This window comes from Asterias rubens, chromosome 13 (genome assembly GCF_902459465.1).
Source record: "Asterias rubens chromosome 13, eAstRub1.3, whole genome shotgun sequence".
Classification (NCBI taxonomy): Eukaryota; Metazoa; Echinodermata; class Asteroidea; order Forcipulatida; family Asteriidae; genus Asterias; species Asterias rubens.
In genome coordinates, this window is record NC_047074.1 from 2,380,200 (window position 1) to 2,399,199 (window position 19,000).

At 37.8% G+C, this 19,000-nt stretch overlaps 1 protein-coding gene across 1 annotated transcript in view; it reads right to left on the reverse strand.

Moving 5' to 3' along the window:
• LOC117298299 (glypican-6-like) overlaps positions 1 to 19,000 on the reverse strand; it is a 67,615-nt gene that overhangs the window by 44,879 nt on the left and 3,736 nt on the right. The window contains exon 2 of the mRNA XM_033781453.1: positions 10,615 to 10,773. Within this exon, the coding sequence (XP_033637344.1) occupies positions 10,615 to 10,773 (159 nt within the window). The remainder of the gene's footprint in view (positions 1 to 10,614; positions 10,774 to 19,000) is intronic.

Sequence of the window (19,000 nt, forward strand, 5' to 3'; positions counted from 1 at the left end):
GCATAGTCACACAAAGAAGGGTTTGTATAATTGTTTTGTTTTATTCGGACAACTATTATGTTCTCAAATGCTGGTTATAATTTGAATATACAAAAAATACCTTGACTTCTTGCAAGAAAGCTACCATGTCTGTACAAGTGTTTATAGACAATGGCAAGCTCCCCTTGACCAATTAGGAATTCCTAATGGGCAAAGTAAAAGAGTCTCACGCTCGCGAAGTGCCTGGCTTATTAACATTAAGCCATAGCCCACACCTTTTTAGATTGAAAGCCTCTCTAGTTGTGTGAGGAATTTCATTTCAATATACTGACAGTTGATTGAAACGGGGTCTATAGTTTATGGTCAAAGATTGCAAGCGTTGATTAAAAACATTTTCTTTTCAATTCAAGACTGGTTTGCAGTAAATTCAGAAACCTCAATAACTGTCTCAGGAAATGGTCTTTCAAAGGAATGTAAATAATGGAAAGCTATTGAAGACAATCTCACAACAGAGAGCCAAGTGCTTGAATCCATTCTCTAACCTCTATAATTTTATAGGGGCATGCTTCAGCCAGTGTTCTTCAGCCATCCACAAGCTAGCTTTTTAGGCCGATTGGCACGACTTGCAGACCGACTTGCACAAAAAAAATTGTACTTATTTATTTACTCTAGATTGAAGTCACAAAAATCTTGAGAAGATAAAATCATTTTTAGGATGTGCCATTTTGCAGAGTAGGTCTTTTAAAACTAAATTGTTCTTATTTAACGACCATTCTGTGATTATTTCCTACTACCTTGCTCCAACCCAACTTTTAAAGATGAATATTATTATGACATGTTGTGTATTCCTAGACTAAATGTTGTCGTCCGTAAAAGAAAATATTGTTGTCCATTTGTCACTCACTCTGAAATAGGATAACTGTAGTGGTTTGCGTAAATTCACAAACCAACAAATGATTAAAAAAAGACTTGTAAGGAAAATAAAAACCTGGATTATGTGGGTGTGTGACGACAATCCAGCAGATATGATTTGCATATCTGGAGCATTAAGAACCACAGGATCTTGTAATGAATAACCAGCATGAGGGATTATATTACTCCATGAATAAAACCAACCCTGGCTGTTATATAGGATGGTACTTAGATATCTAAGCAGGCAAGATTCCTCTCGCCCCGGGCTAAATGCATCCGATTAACCTGTTTGCCCATTTTTATGAATAGCTGTCCACTATATTCTACAGTTTCAGCTTTCATGATATAAAGCGCAATACATAATGTGCAATATTTGGTTGATATTTTGTAGGGAGGTAAATTGAACCAGTCATTGATATTGATTTCTGTGTCTTGAGTTTGTTTTTTTCAAAATTGATGTTTGCTGAGCACCATCGGAATTTCGGGTGTTGAATATTCATGTCCAGATTACGGCATCCCAAAACACTTGAAATCAATGGTTGGGGTGCCACCATTAATTTGTAGGGGTATACCTGGTGATGTTGTGGGGACATTAGATGAGAGATTGGTTCACAGGAAATGAGAAAGGAGGGCTATTGATGGGGAGAGAGCTTCCTCCATTAAGTGGTGAGAAACAGACAGACAAAAGACAAACAGTATTGCACTTGCAGTATTTGATCCAATCCTTCCAAACCTACCCCCCCCCCTTTCCTTAAATTCATATGAATTGAAGGCCAGATCTGAGTGAAAATCAGAAGACTGTATGATTTCATTAACCTTGGCTGCAGTTGTTGAAATCTAGACCATACTTGTCAATTCTTAAAGGAACACGTTGCCTTGGATCGGTCGAGTTGGTCTTTGAAAAGCATATACTTGTGTCGATCATTATATTGTACTTTTAAAACATCTTCTAACCATGCATTTCATAACAAACGGTTTCAAATGCTTTTTATAGACCAACTCGTCCGATCCAATGCAGCGTGTTCCTTTAAGAGTTAGAGCATCATACCTGTAGCTCTGAAAAGTGCGTTCTTAATAGTGTTTTCCAAAAAAGCTTGTAGTATACTGCGTTGAAACTTTTTTTGAAAAATACTTTTTGTTTTAAACCATACCCTGCCAAGTGCAACAAAAATGCACTAGTTTGTGAGGTTTTTCTATTTTGTTGCACTATACATTTGTATCAGTCAACTCAAATCTCATAGTTTGCAGTGTTGCATTTATGATTTAACAGGGTACAAGGCCCCAACAGCAGGGGAGCCGCACTGAAGGTTGGCAGAAACCAGTTCACTTCACAAAGTACATAAGTAACAGAATCTTCTGTTACTTTAAGCAGGATTTTCACTTAGACTGCAATTTGATGCATTTAAAATAGCAGGGTGCCTAGATGGTGGTAAGGGTTGTCACGTCACTGCCTTTTATGGTGTAAGAAAGCAGCAACTTTGGCACCAAAAGACAAACTCTCAAAATAAAAATATCTGAACCTAAGACTCATAATGCACATTAAAAAACCAAACTACACGTACATGTAGTAGTAATTGGCTACATAACCAAAGGTTCCAAATTGTGGCCTCAAAATAACTTGTTTTACCTCATCAACTATATGCAGTACATATTCATAATCCTTATCCTAATTTCAAAATGGAGCCTGTTGAATTTCAATGCTTATGAACTTTAATACTTCATGAAAATGTGAAAGATAAACACGGGAGCAAAATTCTACCGAATTTATGTCAACTTTAGATCAACCTAGATCCCAGCGCTGACAAATTTACCGACTGAAATTTGATTTCAAGCCCAGGTGATCGCCTGATCTGATTTGCCAACTAAAATATTATCAGAAAATTACCGCAGTATGTCGTTGCTAGGAAATGTAGAGCTCCCGGGCTTGGTTACATGTGATCCTATTGATTATCAGAGAGTGAGGTTATACGATTTATGGAAGATGGGGAAATTGCAGAAGAGGAAGGGTAGATTTCCCAAATGGTTTTTCTGAGTGGTGAGGTACTGCAGGGTATAAGAGAATAGGGTTGCAGGGAAATACTGAGATGGATTTTTTAAGTAAAACATTTGAGCGGTCTGTGAGACTGCAAATTGGAAGTACAATGTGCAGTTGGTGTTTAAAGGAACACATTGCCTTGGATCGGTCATGTTGGTCTTTGAAAAGCGTTTGTCACCGTTTGTTGGAAAATGCATATGGTTAGAAAGATGTTTTAAAAAGTAGAATACAATGATACACAGATATTTGCCTCGAAAATGCGTGGTTTTCTTTTTACTCTGCGAACTAACACGGTCGGCCATTTATGTCATAAATGGCAGACCACGTTTGTGGTTCCTGGTTATTGATGGAGATTCAATTCAATTCAAATCAACTCAACATTTCTGGCTAGCATGACCAGAAATCTTGTCGTTTCACTAATGCCATCAGCGCTTTCACTAGTCCAACATCTAAGAAAGAGGGATGCTTTTCAAATCTAAACTAGCCAGCTTGGATGGAGAGAATTTTGACCGGTCCTCAGGTGTTTTACTGCTTTTTGTCCAGCAGCAAACCAATTTAAGGCCAGGGAGAATGCTGTACATCATGAATCAGCGGCTGCATCAAAAAGCAAGAAGGCCGCTGTAGCAAGCACTACAAGTTCTGGAATGTCACAGCTAAAGTCCCGGTTTAACCTAAGTGCATTATTTACAAACTGTGCTGACCAGCCACCTGGGCAGCTCAAAAGCACTTTCAATGGTTTCGGCGTTTCTGACCGGCCGACGACTTGAGAGAGAGCAGTTGAGAAATATTGTATTGATCCGTACATGTAGTGTGTTCAGTGAGAAGGCTGTAATGAACTCTCGGTTGGAATTCCGAGCGGGTATGGTGCATGAATGGCCGGTCGTGTTTACTGAGAAAACAACATGAGATGATTGCCGCAACTGTCTGTTGACTAGGGGTTGTATGTGCACACAAAGAGTGAATAATTCTGCAGTTGGGGGGAGAAAGGCTTGTGGATTTCTTGTGGGACTACGCCTGTAGCGATTCAGCAGCAGCTGAACAGGCTTTGAGAGGATCGCTCGTGTGTTTATCATGATTGTGTTGGAGATGTTCAAATACAAGTAATGTTGTTTCAACTGGATAATACTGGTGCTTGAATGTAGTAGAGAACATGAACACCTTTTTTAAATCGAAAGTGCCTGTTATTAGGGTTAAAATCTTAAACCTGTGGAGATGGTTCAGAAACATGTACCGGTTAACCTCATTGGTTTGCCCTTAACTTTTTAGGCGACTTGCCAACATGACAAGTAACCTTGTTACATCACTCGACCCCAGCTTTTGGACTAGTCCAAATTAGTATCATTAAATAGGGATGCTTTAAACTTAACTTGCTGGCCAAACCACCTGGAGACAATTTAGACTGATCATTTGGTATTTTGGAAGAACACTTGATTTACTATTTAAAGGCAGTGGACACTATTGGTAATTGTCAAAGACTAGCCTTCACAGTTGGAGTATCTCAACATATGCATAAAATAACGAACATGTGAAAATTTGAGCTCAATCGATCATCGAAGTTGGGAGATAATTATGAAAGAAAAATAACCCTTGTCACACGAAGTTGTGTGCGTTTAAATGGTTGATTTCGAGACCTCAAGTTCTAAACTTGAGGTCTCGAAATCAAATTCGTGGAAAATTACTTCTTTCTCGAAAACTATGGCACTTCAGAGGGAGCCGTTTCTCACAATGTTTTATACCATCAACCTCTCCCCATTACTTGTCACCAGGAAAGGTTTTATGCCAATAATTATTTTGAGTAATTACCAATAGTGTCCACTGCCTTTAATTATGGTTTATAAAGTTATTGACTATGGCTTTTATTTAGAGTTATTGGTTTTAGTTTATAGTAGTTAGTGATTATGGGTAATACAGTTATTGATGATACAGTTATTTTGGTTTATACAATTATTGATAAGGGATTAAATAGTCTTCTATTATGGTAAAGACAAAATTACTCTGAAAGTCTATAAAAATATGAACAAAAGTTTAATGTAATTGGTAAGGGGTGTACACATAAGAAGTGTGATTGTATGTTTTACAAAACAGCGTATTAGAATCTGTGGAGTTTAGTGGTACAACTTGGCAAGGCAGTTTTCCCTCATACATAAAGCCCCATCAAGAAAAACGAAATGTCTTTGAAGAGGCATCAAGTCCATGGCCTTGGGGCGATAGGTGTGATGTAAAGCCTATTGCCTGCAGCAAGCCGTTAAGTAAAATTCCCAAGCCAAAAGATGTGTCTGATCCCTATTCTGAGTATAATTGAAAACACAGAAAGCGTTCTCTTTCAGCCCCAAAAACTTTCACCATTTTCGCTCTGTAGTTCTTACTGCTTCTAAAATAAACAAACATTGAAACTGACAAGTTCGCCAATACAAACTGCGATACGATCGACATTATATTCAAATCACGAAATGGAATTCCTGAGGAACTTTTACAAATGTTTCTTTCAACTAACTTCCTTTTTCAGTTACGATTGCAGGCTGTCAATTAGTCTTAAACTAATCCCTTCAACGTTGGAACGAATAATGATAGGTTAACAGTTCGGTGATACTGTGTGTAGCCGGCATAATATCGATTAATTGATAACCCAGCATTTTATTTGATAAAATGTATTGGCCCCACAAATTTTAAGCATTTACATTAAAGCACTCACTAGTGCACTTGGGTTGCATATGACGTCACAAGATAAAACAGTGCCCTCACTGTGGTCAAAGGAAGACCGATCATTGGTTTAGACTTGAGAGTTGTGGTTGGCGAATACGCGCTATGCAGGTTTCCACTGTTTGGCCTCAGCGATGGTGGCCCATACAAAGGGTGTTTACACTTACAACTATGTTCAGTTTGTTCTAGTCGTTTTGATTTTGCGTTTTCCCATTAAACTTTCTTGGAATGGTCAAAACAATAATTACACACTTCATACATTCACAGACTCCTCATGCCACAATGAGATCAAAATTTAGTTTGGCTTTCCATGGGGTTTCCAAGATATCCACTTGCCAGATTGAAAAAATAAAAGTCAAGCAAATTATTTTACAGAAAGTACATTACAAGATGGTGCAAACTGCGACTGAAAGTTTCCCTTGGCTTGCCTTTGAGTTGAAATTTCAGCAGTTTTTCCCAACCTGAAAGTTCATGTTCACAGTTACCCGAGTTCAGATAAGTCCTCTGACAAAACGTATCTGTGGACACCCCATGGGCATGCGGTACAAAAGGCCCCCAAATCCACCTGTTTCACCCCCCTCTCTGTTGAACAAGGGACAAGCCCTCAATTCTAAAAGGGCATTTTTGACCAGATTACGAAAAATGATAAAAATCTAACCAGCTTCAAGGAATGAAGTTTGAGGGAGACAAGGACAAGAGGAAAGTGCCCAGAGCTGAAATAAATACGGGTTTCAATTCTGAAGGTTGTATTTTACACTAAACTTTATTCTACATGTACACTTCATGTGGAGGCCACCAGTTTGAGGGTTGGCTTAAATTCTTAAGAAATTGTTACAACAACATGTACTTTTTTTAAGGATCTAAAAGTTTTTTAAGGATCTACCAAAAAAGCTCTCTGAATGGTAAATATTTTGAAGAAACTTACAGTTGGTAAAAATCTCTCTTGTAAATTATGGGTATTTGACACTTCATTTATCATAAATTCCCATTAACTTGATCTTTTAAAAGATGATGCAACAATTCTGGTTTGGAAAAAAAATAATCCTGGGAGTAACACAAAGTGTTCATTGGAAGAAATAGGCTTTGCTAAATCGCAGTTTGTGTTTTGCAAATGTAGAAATTCATCTCTTCGTTTTTATAAAGTACTAAGGATACTCAATTGTACTCTTTGATGCAACAAATTTTCACTATTAAACGTACCCCCATGTGGAAAACAATACAGGTCAATTGAATTTTAATTAGAACAAAATGAACAACAAAATCAATGATGTGTTAATTATTATCTCTCTAATATACTTGTCATGGTATCATTAAGTGTGAGTGGTATGTTTACATGGTGTATAGATTAAATGTGTCAGATATTGATCCAAGTCATCATGTAATGCTTCGCATCGCTGACGGTATCATTGATTGGTATTTATGATTACTTAACCACACTAAATACCGGGCGGCATATAAGGCACTCAGTCTTCTTAATTATGCATGCATTAAGACGTACGGGCGGTCAGTTGCATTAACATGCACTATATGAATGGAGTTGAACCAGGTATAGAACTGGAGAGGTCACAGAGTATATTATTTAGAAGCTGAAATATTTGGATACTTTCAGGTCCGGAATTTCACAAAGCCACAGTTGCCTTGGTTGTGGCATTGGTGCCCCTTTAAAAAATGTCCATAGACTTTAAGATTTTCAAATGGAAGCCTTTCAAATAATGAAATTCTAGGCCTGTACTTGAAAAAAACCTATACCAGATCAGGTTTTAACTGTGAGTGTGAGCCATTTTGGACACACACTTTGGAAGTTTGACCGAAAAATGTTAAACTGTTATCATTTATTTTGCTATACCATTAAAAGCAAAATTCGCTTCTGATTAAATTAGAGTGAGGCATGCAACCTGCAGTTGGTCCCCCAAAAAGAGAGGAATACACCATTTAAAACGATATTTTGTACTGCGATCTCACATTTCAACAGTAACCTGAGAACCCAAGAAACAAGGAAATCGGCTGATCACTGAAAAGTTGCATGCCTGTAGACTCAAATTTTTGTGAACATTACAACATCAACAACATAACCCCCTTCCCACCCAAGTTGCTGGTTAAGTGCAAATACCTCCTGAACTATTGCCTTGATAGGTCATGTGCTAGATCTTCATTCCCCTCAAGGAGCAGACTTAATGCACACTTAAGATGTTCTCCAAATTGAACCAAGTTCTGGAACACTCTGCATTCTGCTTTTGCAATCAAAATTTACCTTGATCGGCCACTTCAAATAAACCTATCAATGGGGCAGTTTGCTGGGCGCAGAAAATAATGAAGAGAAAATTAAGAAAGATATTCTCCCAGTCTCTGTATAATATGACATGTACAGAAATATATCCACGTGCAGAAAACTGCACCATGGAAAGAATGCTTGTCCAATGTGCCAGTCAACTCCTTTATAAGTTTTTTTTCTTCTGCCAGTTGTTACTATTGCCCAGAATATCTTTAAAAAGATCCATGCACGGAAAACTGCACCATGGAAAGATTTGTTTGTTCTAGGTGCTAGTTGAGGAAATTTTATTTTAGATAATTTTGTTTTTCGCCAAGAAACACGCTCAATTTTTACGCCTAGTGGGTCCCAGATTCATACTCAAACCCCCTCCCCCTGATTTCATGGATAAGATTCAACCGCTTTCTTCAGCTTTCCAATTTGCCAATTTCCTGCCATGATCTGTTGGCAGTGCCCGCCATTATCTGTGGGCAGTGCCCGCCATTGAAGGAATTCCAGGCGGATGTGGAGCACACCATCCCGCTAGGTGACGCTGACACCTTCCTTGATCGGTTACAACCATCAGCTGGTCAGGTGCTTCGCTGGATGTCACAAGACGGATCTCTTTCATCTGGACAGATTCAATGGTGACGAGTTTCTTGGAATGGATCGACGATATCAAAGTGAATAATTAACAATAGTAACCTTGACGTCATTTGTGAGGTCAAAAACTACTTAAAGAAGAGCACCCTCATTGAATATGACATGCTTTGTCACAGTATGTTTGTTCACCATAATTATTCAAAAAATTTTCACTATACTTTATAAAGAAGTCCTTAGACAAAATGTTAAAGTATCGGGTACCACTAATTAACGCAGTTCATATTGTCCACACGAACAATAACGTTAACACATCGTCAAAACCTCCAATAAACATTTTAAATCGACAAATACGTAATGCAATATACAGATGGTATTGCAACAATGCCTACAAATTTGACATAGTAAGTCCAGATTATTCTCCTACACTTTAATAAAGTCTTGGAGTCTATAACAATGAAAAAGAACACCGTCACGGAGGATTGTTTACAGGGTATACGTTTCACAAAAAATACTAAACTAGTTTTCCTCCGCATCGAAAAAGAATGAGTCATGAAACAGCTGCAGACAAATCATGAAAGGAAATATTGGCATTCCTGCATTATAGAGTCAACCCCTGTTGTTAAGGGAGTCTTTTTATGTTCAGACTGGTTCACATCATGTCCAATTGCCCGAAACCAGACATGTTTTACTCAACCGTTTTACTCCTGTGCAGACAGCAAGTAACCAAAAGAATTTGACCCCGTAACCTCAAATGGCCAACCTTGCTTGGTTGTAAAGCTAGATGGTTGACAAAACATTCTACAGCACCTTTGTTACAAGTGTGTAAAATGTTGTTTCACTTGAAAGCTTTCTCTGTTTCCTTGTATAAAAAAAATACTGAGAGTTCCTTTCTTCACATGTTTATTCCAATTTCATATCCCCACCTATCGGTAACCCTCACCAAATACAATGTATGGCAACTTTTGCTCAATACAAAGACAGTTGTCAAATCTCTTTTAGACTGCTATTTTATGATCTAGACCTGATCAATCAAGAATCTTAGAACTCAAAGATTTGCAAAGAAATTTTCACAAACATAAAGAACTTTTATGACTGGTGGTTTTAGGAGAGGAATGCTACAGACTGTTAAGATTTTAAGTGAGTGGACAATTAAGTCTTTTTATCTTCAGAAATATAAAATTTGGGAAATGATCTCCAAAGCGATACATACATGTACAAAAAAACATAACCAAAAATCTTTTAAAGCAGACAAATATTAAACTTCACATCAGTATGGTTTAATTTGTTTAGAAACCCTAGTGCTTAGAAACCCCTGTTTTATTGCGCTATATAAATGCATGCTATTATTATTATTTATGTCCACAAAAGAACAAAATCACTTTCTACTCTTTGATGTAAAGCTTCTAAATCATGAAGCTGGAATTTAAGCATTTGCAGAACCTTGATTTTGTTAAGTTTTTGACTGGAAAGTACTCATCTTTTTGTCACGACTGTGAGTCACAAGAGAGCTGCACTGTGGCTAATTCTAGAGGAGTAATCTTAACATAAACGTGCAATGCATCTCATGAATCCCACGACGTGAATGGAGACTGAATTATTGACGCTGTGTTGGGTGACACGTAAATGCGTTTGAGGCACACTACTTGTTTCGACATTATTTGCTTGCCTCGCAGCATAGGGGAAAATTCCTGAGTTTTATAGGCAGAAGGGTGTGGCAAGAAGATTTAGTGAAGTCTTTCAGGTTTCAAAAAAATACAAAAATTCACATCTTCAGTTTGGATGATTGTTACAAAAACACAATTTGTTGAGAAAAACGGACACACGATTTACCAGGAAAGATTTAGATAAAAACTACACCTTTATCATCTTGCAAGAAGGGTTTTTTCAAAACCACTTTGAATTGAAAATGGCCTTTATCTCTCTGCCTGACTTACAGGTTTGTACTTTTTGAAATGGTTAATATTTTGTCAAGCGAGTCAAAAATTTGTATTTAAAAGCAGTCTATATTTTAATTGAGACTAATAGTTGTCTTAACAATGTTTCATTGATTACTCATGTTCCTGCTGGCTAACTTTCCGTCGAATCTTTGCTTCTTTTGATCATTCAAAATCTCAACTTGATCTCCAAACAAACTTACCGTCAAATCTCTCCGATCTTCTGATAAAGTAGTCTCTAAAGTAGCTGCTCTTTTCGTAAACTAAATCCTCAAACTCGGACCCACTGGTCAGGCTGAGTTTTTCCTCCATGTCAGCAGTGCAACATGTGAAACCTTGTGGACATATTCTTAGATGTTCTCCTGTAATTCAGACCAAAAAAAACACCAAGAAAATTTAAAATCGATAGTCAAAAATGAAAATTAGTAACAATCCAGCAAACATGTTCAAGGAACTACAAGCTCTTTTTCCAAATAAATCTTCCTAGATGTTCTCCAGTGAATCAGACAAAAAAATACAATCTGAACATTTAATGTGTGAATGTATTGAAATAAATGTCTAAACACAACACATTTAAAAATCGACCCTCAGAAATGAAATTTTAAATAATCAAGCAAACAAGTTTTGGTTTACAAGCTCTTTTTCCAAAATAAATTCTCAAAGAAATATCTTGATTGTGTCAAAAGTACAACAAACATATATAAGGCACCAATGAATGGTTTCCCTTGTATAGCAGAGCAAAATGTTACGCAAAATGGGTCAGTTGCTATGATTCAAAAATCATGATTTGCTACTTTATATTGGCATTCAGTTTTACATAATCTGTGCAGTCAAAGTATTTTGCTAAATGCAAATTTGCTGAATGAAATCATTTCCTGAGCACTTATAAGAATATCACGAACAGAATAATGACACAAACTTCTCAATTTTGTTTTAAACATGCCCTTTTATGGATTTCTGTTTTACATAAAAAAAAGCAAAACATTTATAATCTTTCTGGCACTGATACTGATTATCCACCTTTAAAGGCTTCAATTTCTGACAAAAGCCTCCCAAGACTCGTGACATCTGACCCTGCCCAGTTCACCTGTTCTCCTATAAACATTATTTATCCAATTGGGAGAGGCCGATCCCAGACACAGTGGGATACCATCCTAGTCTGTAGGTGGGTCTCAACATGAGTGGCGCCAGGGTAATTTCATCCTTTACCAGGCAGAGAGATCTCTTATGGAATTTTTAGGCCGGACATAAATTTTTTCGCCCCCAAAACAGCACCAGTTGCTTGACTTGACTGTTTTGGGTTGCGTTTCAGGGAGCAGAACGGCCATTTTGTTTGTCATTTCATCATTCATTATCCTATACTTTTACATGTGTAATTGTTTGACACTACCGTTTGTATGAGTTCAGTACTGAAACTAGAAAGTTGTCCAGATCAGCAGAACAAGATGTTAGACTAAGTTAGAGCGCAACATGTGTACAACTGGCAGGCCTGATACTCCTGGAGGCAACAAAGGTGATTGTCTCTGTGCCCCCTGGTCTCTTGCATTGGTGCCCTTGAAACGCTCCAGCAGAAATTTACCTCGCAGGGTGCCCTTTACAAAGGAAATGCGTTGGTGCACTTGCCCTTTAAAAAAGCGTAGCATAATGTACATGCCAGCCTGAACTAGCGTACTGCAAGTCAAAAAGGGTTAAGGTTTTTGAAACATGCGACTACCCTAACAAAAATAAACACATTGTCCTGTCTTGAAACAGCAACAACAGAAGTCAACTTCCTGTATAAAAAGCCATTAGGGAAGTGTTTTAGCAATCTAAAACCCACTAATGGCTCCATATCTTCATATCTCATCAAACCAGTCTAACCATAGAGAGAGCAGCAGCCTGTTTCAACTTGCCAAGAACTATGACACAAATAGTTCAATCAGATATTGGTCAACTGTTTTTTGTTGGGGTTTTTTTTCGAGATGGGGTGGAAGATGTCTGGCTTGGTCTTTGGTAAATTAAATTCCCAGCCCAGACAGAGCCTAGCATCCTAGTTCAAAACCCACAACTTTGTGGTTCATAGGCTGGTGATTTATATTGGGGTTGGGTGCCAAAATAGCTAACAGACAAAAACAATTTTTTGTTTTTTGCTGTTTTACACTTGTGTATAATCATCACAATATTCCCATTGTATACACCTACTATTGCTGATGTTTTGGGGTAGTGTTTTCGGGAAAAAAATCAACATCAAACAGAAATCCTGATTTGCTTCACAAATGTGTAAAAAGGTATGTGAACATGGTAAACATTGTCAAAATATCAATTCTGGACATGACTTTCACCACATTAGTGTGATAGACAATGTCAATCAAATCTTGCGGCCATACACTGTAGAGGACAGCTTACTGCCATATGTGGCCGCTATGGTACCAGCTGCTTGTTGCCGCTATGGTCTCTAAAGACCAAACCCAATTCTTGTGCACCTCAAGAATCTAAAATCTAACCTTTCAAAACTTAGTCCTAATACCATCTGATCAATCACACTTATTTCCATAGGTTTCAGGAAAACTTTAATTCCAGAATGTTTGTTTTGTTTTAACCAGCCACTTTAATAAAGGTGTCTACATCTCAGCGTTTTTTAATCTTCTACATTACGCAGAAGTCTTGCAATACATGAACTGTGACTTGCACACTTAATGAGTCGAGTAATCGTCAACACCGACGCAAGCTACCTGGAGAAAAAGGGCAGCTTCCCTCGAGGATAAAAAAACCGAGAAGATTGGGGAGGCACGAGCTCTGAAAAATTGATGAAACTCTGAAGGTGACTTTCGTTTCGTTGATTTGTTGACAGGCATATATCTGATATTAGCCAATCGAGGGTTGTTGTTGATGCAGCAGCTAGCTTGTCATGTGTAAAGACATTATTAGAAAATGACTCTCTCGAAATGTCATTCTTATTTTAGTCGAAGTCTAAACAGAACTCCAGCTTGAAAATTTAAATTTATGTCTTAATGTAGTTTATTTGTTTGGTTGGTTTATTTCCATTTGGACAACTAACATTAAATAACAACCGTTAAAATTAGTAATGAAAATGTTAAAATTAAGGTCCAAATTGAGATAACAACCAGAGGAGGTAGAAAAACCTCTTGTTGGAACTTGAGTGGAGCACCAAGACTGCTGAACTTATTCATTGCAGTAAATGAAGTACAAGTAACGTTGATCAGTTAATATCATAAATTTGCTTTTTGGATCAATTCTCTTTGTGTGTATAATTACTGGTGCATGGTTGACTCAGAATGTACTCAATCAGCATTGTTATACCTCTGTGCAAATTGTGAAGTTTGATGGGTCGAGAACCAATCATGTGACGCGCAACAAAAACGCATGTTACATGGCTCGCGACGCGCCGGGTAACATGAAAAGTGATGTACAGCGGGTGTACATCACCTTGATAGTTCCCAGCGTTGGTCGATTTCGCGCTGTGTACGAAACAACCACGGGTTCGAGGAAGTTGTTTCTCGTTCGTCTGCTTATTAAACAATGAATAGTCCGCCGTAATAATGTTTGAGATGACAACAGAACTTCGAGAAGAGGAATAACAATTATACAAAGGTATAACAAAACAATTGTTGCACGTTGTGACTGGGGTCCATGGGTTTTGTACACCCTCGAGGGAAAATGGCACCCTCGGCTTTGCCTCGGGTTCCATTTTCCCACTCGGGTGTACAAAACGCCATGGACCCCAGTCACAACGTGCAACAATTGTATACTGTACTCGATGATAATGAGCAATTTACATAGCTGTGCCTACATATCACACTGGATGCATTTGTAATGTATACAGTACAACAGCATGTGCAACGACATGTACACTAACAAAGGCAATAGTCATAGAGCATAAAAAGGCACCTGGAAACAATGAAAAACTGTTACAAATTCTGTACTTTTCTTCAGTACAAAACCCAACAGCTGTCTCAAAGCAGCAGGCTTGATTCTTTGTTCTTTAAAAAGGGCGAGACGGTTTTTCCTTGTTAAAAAAGGGTAGTACATGTCTATGAGATAAATGTAAATTACTGGAAGGTTTCATGGGGCACCAAGGCAATAATGACCAAGGGCAATTGCCTCCTCCGATGCCTCTATGAAGTATAAGACCAGGGCCCAATTTCATAGAGCTGCTTAAGCACAAAATTTTGCTTTTAAAAGCAAAATATTCATTACTTAGTAACATCAGATTACCGGCCAAGACTCCACTCAATTGTTATGCTAAGTAAACAACAGCTAAATACTAGTCATAAGCAATGTATATGACATAAAATTTTGGCCAGTAACATGTGTAAAACAAGCGAGCTATTTTCGTGCTTAAGCACATTTTTTGCTTAAGCAGCTCAATGAAATTGGCCCCTGATGCAGCTTTGTAACCATTAAATTTATGAGAACACGACCACTGAAATCTCTATGAAAAAAATGTAATAACAAGTTTACGCTCTTAGAAACACAGAAAAAATATGAATTCTAGAAAAAAGATGTCAGCACACGTACGTCAATGATAACATTACCCTGGTTTACCTACATTACACATACAAGTATTGAACGCATCGAGTCGTTTAGCGCCCTACACTTTGCACGTCATCATTTTTTCTTCAAGGAGAGAGCTTCTAATTAAAATCTACCCAGCCCGTCCTTAGCACTAACATTACAACTACGCGCCTTCAGGGAAGATATGCTGCTTTCAGCCCAAGAGTAGAGAAACTGGGGTCATCTACTACTGAGGTTTATTAAATATTAAAGGAGTGCTTTGTTTATAATTTTTTAGCCAGAGACCTGAATTCAAAGCACGTTTTTAAATTAATTCAGCCTGTATGAGAACAAAAGACCTATGTGATATGAAAACATTGTTGTGGTTACAAAAAAAACGTACAAAAGAATCAGGGTATTATAATGTATAATGCAGTGTACAGATTTGGAAGAGTTCATTTTGAAAGAGGGAATGCTTGAACTTGCATTTGTGTCTGTGTGTCTTATATATACAGTGTTAGCAGAGATACAGCACTGCATATTTTGTCGCATACATTGCCCTGGGCAGTTAAGAGAGGGAGTAAACACACTGTATTCACATCCAGTGTTCATTCTTTGTAAAGCTGGATAGATTGTCATTATAATATTGAACTTCCTTAGCAAGTAGCGCTGAATCCAATGGTCATGTTTTCAATCATTATTTGGACAGCAATTGTACATGTTTAGAATCACCTCTACTATATTAATTGATACTCCACATTTTTGTTACAGCCAGCAAAATGCAGTAGGACTACGTGTAGGCTATAACTGGAAATCAATTACCACGCTTCAAAAGCTTGAGTAAAATACCAGATACAGGCGTTTTGAGAAAAACAATTTATTTGGTACATTTTTTCATTTGCATGGTGTAAGTACATGTAGAGGAGCACAGTTCTAAGAAACAGTGAAATGGTGAGCCTCTCTTCATCCGAATGGCTAAATAAGGGTCAGGGGTCAGAGATGACACAACTGACAGCCGGGAATCCCAGCATTTAGAAATCAAATTTGCACGTTAAAATTATAATACGCCCAATGTTGACTGTAACTCAGTACACAGTCGGCAATTGGAACCAACATTGAAAGGGGGCAGGGGGCCCAACGAGATATGGCCGGGATTGTAGAACTGAACATATCTTTTTTTGTTTCCTATTCATCATGTTATTGGCGCTAATTGTGGCGCTAACGACGAGCTAAATTCCATATTCTTAGATGTTAGGACGAATTAAACCCATCCTAAGTTAGGACGAGTTACTCCTGTTTCGTGAAATCGGCTGCAGGTGTCTTAAAGATGCCTACACACCACCTTGACTAGAATCAGAAATTGAATGACTCCTCATTAGGGCTTACCCAAATCCCCAGTTCAATCCAAACAACAAAACAACCCAATTAACAATCAAAATCACTTCCCCTTCGTCTTAAAACTGTCATCTCCTCTTATTTTTCCAAAGTGCGTACATGTAAGTAAAAACTTACATAACCAACTAAGCTTTTATAACCAACGACCGTCTGTGTTTCTGTCACGACCTGGAACTTCTTTATTGCTGATTCTTTTTTAGGAGATTTGAAATACAAAACATGCTTCATCATACAGCTAAGATTTGAACAGGTAGAGAGGCTAATGGTTAAAACCCTATTTGGGAAAGGTTGGGGATATGGTCAAACTCACTAGGTAGGGGGAACTCTGTTAAGTCTCCATTTGAACAGGTGGAAGGTCCGCATTCTTCGAAGAATTAGCTGATGTATTGAACCCTTCTCCTTTAGGCAATTACTCATCTATTCAATTAATCATAAGTCTCTATTCTTCAGGGGGGACACACTGGGTGGGAGTACCCAGTGTGGGGGAAGGGGGTGTGGGAGGATCAAAGAGATTAGGTGAGGGGATTACTGTTTTGAGGAAACTAATTAAAATGTTGTGTTTTGTTGTTGGGAAACCTGGGGTTGATGAATAATAAATGTGTCTTTGTCCATGGGATTGCGAGTTAGCCGAGTCCTTAGTTACTCATTGACCAACTCCACAAGACTAGATTCAAACTGTAATGTGTGTACATTGTTATACTGTAAGCTTTGTCTGTCTTTGTTGTCATTGGGTGACATATGTACCATGGTATGGTGTATGGTGCATACATTCAGACCCAATTGCTCACCTGTAATACCATACTGTACATGTAGGCCTACAAATAATGTACATGGTTGAACCAAAAAGTGTACACAACCAACACACTCTGATCACGCAGACATAAACTATTCTTCACAACAAATATTTGACTACAATTTCAAATCCATGCTAACTTGATCTGGAGCCTTGATTGAATGTTAAAAAATACATTGTATGTATTGAATAAAAAATAAAAAGTCAGAAGACAAACTTTGAAAATGAATTAAGAACCAACAACAAGATGACAGACTGTTGCATAATGCATCCATTCTGTAAACAAACTACATTATACAAGAACCATGAATGCATTTGAACAGGCCTGTATGCTTCGTTTTTTAAAGGACAAGGGCACCAAGGCATTTTCTCTTTGGCAAAGGGCACCCTATATGAGGAAATTGTAAATTTCTACTGGAGCATTTCAAGGGCACCAAGGCAATTGCCTCCTTGAAGTATCAGGCCTGCATTTCACTGGAAAGCCACATTGAATTCTTGCATTTTACAAGTACTCACAAATCTTATCACAAGAAACCACAGCCCAGCACAGGTCAAAACTATGACACCCACTAACTTCTTCTTTGTCTATCTTGCGTAATCACTTAGAGCTTCATTAGCACCCTATTGAGCCATCAGTTTCCTGATCAAGCCATGTCTTATCCATGTGTTTGGTTTGTTTATCACTAATTATTTATGTTTGTCACACTCTGGTTGTTATGTTAGTCTTGTTACTGAGAAATACTTCCATGCTGCTTGGTTGGAGTGAGAGGGGTTCATCTTATCACAAAAAGCAGCCCTTTGTTTGGTCAGCTGTTAAGCTTCTTGACTCATCCAGGAAGTATGGTGTATGTTCAAGCGCTTGAATTCTTGACTCGGTAACGATTCTCAGTTTTTAAGGTTTTAAGCTGTCCAATTTGTGTATGATCAGACGTAAATTAAGATTTATAGAACATCAGATGTTAACCCTTTTTCCTTTAAGTACCTTGACTCATCAACTAGATTAGTGCAAACTATGTATCATGTCATGCGTCGGTCATTGTATGACATGTATGTTCAGAGAGCGAGCCTCAAAAATGGTTTTTACTTATATCAAAACAGATGCTCAATATCACAAATCCTGTAAAAGTAGAGGTGTTTGTACAGTGTACATTTCTTTTGGAAATTCATTATAATATCTTGGTTTTTAGAAATTAAATAACCTTATAAATTTATCAACACAAAAGAAACTGACCCTCATATGAGTCATAATCATGTTTTTATTACATTTTGATGAGTATTTGTTGAGAAGGATGGACAATATTAAGAGCTTCACTGAAGCGAGTAGACGCCACTGGAAACAAAATGTAAAATTATGAAAACCCTTTAAAAATTTACAATTGTTTGTGTCGCTGCGCTGACTCATAAAAGAATCTCCTATCCTCATGGGTAATGGTCATTTCTGAACGCCTTTGCTACTGACAACAGAAACCCCAGTAATCACACGCTCATGGCAAAGCAAATTTTCACTGAGTGTTTATGGTTAGAATCTAATTTAAGCAATCCATTGGTTATTATAAACAGGGATCTAGTGGTCTGAAAATACCTCAATGGCTGAATGATCTATTTTAAGTGCAATTATGAGAAAATCCCTTCCAAAATTGTTCAAATTATCACATTCAGGACATAACAACGAAAGCACATTTTTTTAATGAACACAAATTGCAGGCCTTGCACTTCAGCTTGGAATCGAGGTTGCAAAGTAACTTCCCTTTTTTTGATACTGGTAAAACTGTGTGTTCTATGAGGATAATGCAAATTTGTTTTTGAGCTTTACTAACCCAAAGAGCACCAACGTGAACCACAGAGAAAAACAAAGGCCGCCTAACTCAAGGTAACTGCAGTGGGTTTTGTTCCATCAATTAGGCCTT